At 36.9% G+C, this 5,761-nt stretch overlaps 1 protein-coding gene across 1 annotated transcript; it reads right to left on the reverse strand.

Annotated features, from left to right (window-relative positions):
• Positions 1-1,136: 1,136 nt before the first annotated feature.
• Positions 1,137-4,687, reverse strand: LOC121426375 (galanin receptor 2a-like). The gene is made up of 2 exons (XM_041622661.1): positions 4,614-4,687; positions 1,137-2,612 (listed from the first exon to the last, which is right to left on the reverse strand). Exon 2 carries the CDS (start codon positions 2,571-2,573, stop codon positions 1,443-1,445), a length of 1,131 nt encoding a protein of 376 aa, XP_041478595.1. The 5' UTR covers positions 2,574-2,612; positions 4,614-4,687; the 3' UTR covers positions 1,137-1,442.
• Positions 4,688-5,761: the final 1,074 nt, after the last annotated feature.

Consider the following 5,761-nt stretch of genomic DNA (forward strand, 5'->3'; position numbering starts at 1 on the left):
GTGAATGTCCCATTTAAGATTTTCATGTATTAAAACCCCTAAATAACGAATTGACTTAACTTGCTCAATTTCAGTCCCATCAATAAAAATTTTCATAACATCATGGGAGCGTGTTATTAAAAATATACATTTTGTTTTGTCGACATTTATCTTTAAATGGTTAAGTTTATACCAGTCATTAAGGAATCTATATTTGATTGCAATTTTGAAGTTATTGTCTCAACATCTTTACCAGTCTCAAATATAATGACATCATCAGCATATATTGCTATAACACCAGACTTAATTGATTGTGATATATCATTTATAAACAGCAAGAAAATCGTGGGAGCGAGAACTCCCCTTGAGGAGGATGATGAATTATCGTTCTTTGACTTGCCTGTAACTTGTTGCATTTCTTTCCATAATTTCTTACCATTATTACTGTATTTTCTGGAGATATCATTGAAATAAGCACATTTTCTTTAGTTTTGAATTCTGTTTAAAGGGGAAGTTCACCTGAAGAAAACTTTGTTGTAAAAATAGCAGAAAAAATAGTAAAAAATATTGGTGAAGGTTTGAGGAAAATCCGTTAAAGAATAAGAAAGTTATTAGAGTTCAAAGTTTTGGATTTGTGACGTCATAAACGAGCAGCTGCCCCATGTGTTACGGTAATATAAAATGTATGAATTTCAAATTTTATATGGTTGCTGATGACTTTATTTTGTTTTCTATTCATGATCGGGTGTGAAATGATTTGTCTATTGATATACAAAAAGTACAGTAAAAACCATTTTCAATTTTCTGAGAAAATGACATTTCATTGATTTTTTACCATTCGCTATGTAGGAATGCTGCTCGCATATGACGTCACAAATCAAATAATTGAAATTCTAATAACTTTTTAATTATTTGATGAATTTTTCTCAAACCTTCGTCAATATTTTTTATTATTTTTTCTGCTATTTTTACAATAAACTTTTTGTCAGGGTGAACTCCCCTTTAAGAAATTCTTGCATTTAACAAATTCATAATGATCATCTAGTGAGACATATAGGCCAGTAAAAAATATTTATTACGGGACGTAGAAATTCAGAATTCCATGACTTAGTCCCCCTCAATATACTAAAGAAAAATGAAAACACTAAAAAATATAATACAAGTATCATTAATTCTCTTTCGAAAGAGGCTGTAAATTATTACGTGTACAGTAGACACATTGCATGGGGCGATAATTTGACACTCTCACCATTCACTAATTTTTTTTCTAAAAGTTTCCAAATATTTGAATTTGGCCCAAGGAAAATAAAGCCCGGTTTGACACTTCCTGTGAGAAACATATAAAACTCTACATTACTGAAACTATGGTTGGATTAAATGCATATTTAATCCACATCTAAATAGATAAAGAATAGTGAATATGTCCGAAATTAAATACATTTTTATAGTAAATGAATGAAAAATTACACGATTACTTTGTCAACAGAAGATAGTTTAGTAGCACTTGTATCAGTAGAGATATTGCTAGTCTCATCAATGGCTGCAAACACAGACTGGAGTCTGAGAGACGGCACGGTCCCACAGAGTTCTTTGAGCGCCTTTCTAAAGTTTGGGTTCCTGGCTGCATAGATTACAGGGTTTGCACAGGAGTTGACGAAAGCAAGGACTACAAAGGAACGGTAGATGGGGCTGTTGAAGTGCGAGAAATCGATAATACCCACGGTGAAAGCGAGGAATCCAAACTGATCGGGTGTCCAGCAGATGATGAAAATGACGACAACGATAAAAAGCATTTCAATTACGCGACGTCGAGCCTGCAGGAGTCGATTGTTTGGGCGTTGGCTTTGATGTTCTGAAGAGTGTAGCCTAACCTGGGCGCGCTCACGAAGGGTTCTGATCGTAAGAACGTGGGCGAGGATCATGATGAAGACGGGCACCAAGTACTCGGCGATGAAGTAGAAGACTCCTATGAACTTTTGGAAAGATGGGGTCGAGAATCCGAAGGCACACTTTCCATCGACAACGTAGTGTACGTAGAAACTGACGGTGTTGATGAGGAAGGCGATCAGCCAGATACTGCAGATGATAAGAGCGGTTGTTCTAGGTGTAAAGAAACGTTGAAATGTGAATGGGTACCTCACAGCCATCAGCCTTTCGATTGAGATGGTTGTTAAGGTGAAGATGGAAGCGCAGATGGATGTCCACATCAAGGAATTGGATTGGATGATTCGACAGTAGAGCTGTGCAGCTATGCTCTGAGGAACCGTCTCCACGCGAGCGTGAGGGATGATGAACACCGAGGTCAAGAAGTCAGCCACGGCCAAGCCAGCGATCAGGGTATCGGTAGAACAGAGCTTCCGCTTGACCCGGAAGAGAACCAACATCACCAAGAAGTTACCGACGATGCCGGCGATGGCAAGGATCAACTGAAGGATTTCCCACCACTTCCAAGTTATGGGTTCCCAGGACCACACGGCCGGTACCGCTCCGTCGGTTGAGTTTGCATCTGATGTCGTTTCATAAAAGTCAGAAAAGGCTGCTGATGATTCTATTTTCATTTCTTCAGAAACTCCTGCAATATCCATGGTATCCATTTCGGTATTCTTGTAGTCAAGTTTTCCAGTGACTTTTCTCTGCGAAGTGAATGAAAAAAACTTTTTATGATCACCGAAACACAGTCATTGTCTAGCAACTACTTTCGATAGTTAACATTATTGTACTTGCACTAAAAAGGCTACGTGATTCTATGTATAACTTCTTGTGTTCGTTCATACATCGACTTGTATAGAGTGTACAATGAAAATAAATAAACCATTAAATGGGAAATATGTTAACCAGAGGTGGAGTCGTTAAAATTTTGTCAGATGGTTCCAGGTATTTGAAGAACATGATTATGCATTTGGCATATTCGACTGTAGTTGTTTAAGTGGTATTCAATCAGCCGAAAGCAGTACCTTCATGAATTAATGGCTCGAATTTACAAAGGTGGTTTTGAAAACCCACGGTTGAGTCCATGGTTTATGCAGATTTCCTGTATAAAATACGCTTAATTTACTGCGTATACTGAAAAGTGTCCAATGCTGATGCGGGCTTTTGTCACAATGTGCCAAATTGATGCCTGTTGCCGTGGTTATCCACGCTAATTATTCATGAGTCCACTCCTCAAACAGGGGAAGGAGTGGACTCATGAATAATATAGCTTATCTAACCATGGTAACAGGCATCAATTTGGCGCTCTGTGACCAAAGCGCGCATCAGCATTGGACTATTTTTTTTAACTTATAATTAAGCGTAATTTATACAAGAAATCTGCATAAACAATGGATTCAAACTTGGGTTTTCAAAACCAACTTTGTGAACTCGGGCCAATTAGTCTAGACTTTTCAGTTCATTTGAAATATTGAAATGTTCCCAAAAAGGCACGAATGGTTCATAATCGTACTATTTTATTCACCCCCCCCCCGAAAAAAAAACCTACAACCTTTACTGGATTAAGATATACATTTAAACTATAGAACAACTGCAATATTTTCATTTCAGGCTTCCACTTTTGTACACTGTATAGCATCCCCTCTGTCCTCGATTTTGAACTCACACGATATATTATTTCCTATCGGACAGTGATTAAAATCATATGGTTTTCAAAATGTCTACAGAAGCAATGGTGTGTGCAAAAAATCAAAGCAGAGGAACACGTTTTCATTCTTTTCAAAACAGATTTTACGGGGAATATCAACATCACAGTCATTCCGGGACCTTGCATTCGGTTTGGGTTGAAGCGTGTGTGTGTGTGTGTGGGGGGGGGGGGGAGTTCGTCTAATGAAAATTAATGATTTGTAATTGTCTTAGCAATTTCTTTAATTCCTTTTCTCTTTATAACTTGAATGAATGTAAAATAGATGAAGGAAAAAAGTCTTCAAGTTGCCAATTTGACTATTACATATTCCTAATGATCCTAATTTCCATATAGCTTTCTTGGTCCTTGTCGATTTCTTTTATATTTTCACCAATTAATTTTCTTTATTTCCCTCTTTCCTTATCAAAGTTGGATTCCACAAAGCAGGAAAATTGTATCTCAAAAGGCGAACTTTCTTTCTTAAGCCAATTTCCATTATATTCTGTATAACAAGCCAGCTAATAAAAAGCAAAGATGAAAATTAACACGAGAAAATTTCATTTAGTGAAATTTGAATACTTATATACCTGCCGTTGCATGTGATTGAACAAGGACAGAATTTGAAGATCATTTTAAAAGTTTTCCCCTCCAAAGGTATGTTTCGAAATTCTGAACATGGCGCTATATCTTTTCAGCTGTTTTGCATCACTTTATTGAACAAAAAGCAATAAAGGAACAATATCTAGACTAAAAACGCAGATACATTTTTACACATTGAATTAGACATGTACATGTAAGAAGAGAGAGCCCACAACACGGTCACATAACTGACACAAGCAGGGCATGCTAAACATATTATACGGGAGCATAAAGTACCAGAAAAGTTACCGAAAAGAAAATTTACTATAACATAAAAAAACTCTAAATAAGATATTTCACATTATTAATTGAAACCGGAAAGTTTCTACAATTCATGTTCCATGAATTATGCAACAAGAAAGATTGAAAAAAAACTTACCCTTTAGATTCATCCACTTGACTTTAATCTATTCCAAATGAATTATTATTTACAACATGCGTCATATATATGGTCCTGATTACGGAAACAGTTTGGTGGTCGGCTAAGAAACACTTCATTCTCTTTCCGGACGTAGGCCTATATTAATAACGCTTCCTCATTTAAGGACATGTACCTCTTCTATAAAGAGGCGACTCTAGTACTCAGGGTTTTTCACGGGGGGGGGATGTGAGAGTGGAGAAGAAGGGAAAGTTTGAAGGAGAAGTTAGTGCGTAGGCACATACCCATGGTGGAAGAAAAACGAGGACACACACCTACCCCCACTATCCGGAGACACACAGTTCAAAGAGGGGTCCTCGGATGCAGACCGATTGGAAATGGTGCCTATGTGATTTAAATAGCCCTCGATTCGCAACGATATGTGACGTTTATATTTTTTTGGAAAGTTTGTTATCAACTTTTTAGAAAGGTAAAAAGCGATCAAATCATCAAAAGACTCAAATACAAGGTTGGTTTGAAAATGGTGTGATTTACAACACCCCCATCCCACCGCCTCATGATACGCCGATGTTTGTTTTAATGTTCTGTCCTTGGACACCCCTTTCTTCCTCGTCTTCTAAAGTTCATAAGAAAAACTACAACTTGCATTTTTGTTCACGTCAGTTCCTTAATCAATATTTGTATGTTTTCACAATTTCCCCGGTTGCAATTACCAACACACTTTTCGATTAATTCAAGAAACGATATACCACAATCACCACGGCTGTATTGGCATCTTGTAAGAAAGTTCAGGTGTATTTTCACAACGTTACGATAATAATTACGAACGACTTCAATGATTATGAAGCGCCAAATAGGGTACCCATAAAAGAAACACCATTTTGACAAAGTACAAGCTAAATTGAAATTTGACCAAGAATACAACCCAGCTTTAGAATAGTGCTTAAATGAGAATATGCGTTTTTGTCATCTGCCCTGTCATCTGTAGCTGTATCGGTTCGGTTTCATTTCCAATACAATTACAAATATTTATGAACATAAACAATCACTCTTAACTGCACTTAACAATCATGACAGGCGAAACTTCGACTTACCATTAGACCTACACTCTAAAAACAGAGATTAAAAATTTAACCAATATTGGGTAG

This window comes from Lytechinus variegatus, chromosome 13, assembly GCF_018143015.1.
Source record: "Lytechinus variegatus isolate NC3 chromosome 13, Lvar_3.0, whole genome shotgun sequence".
NCBI lineage: Eukaryota > Metazoa > Echinodermata > Echinoidea > Temnopleuroida > Toxopneustidae > Lytechinus > Lytechinus variegatus.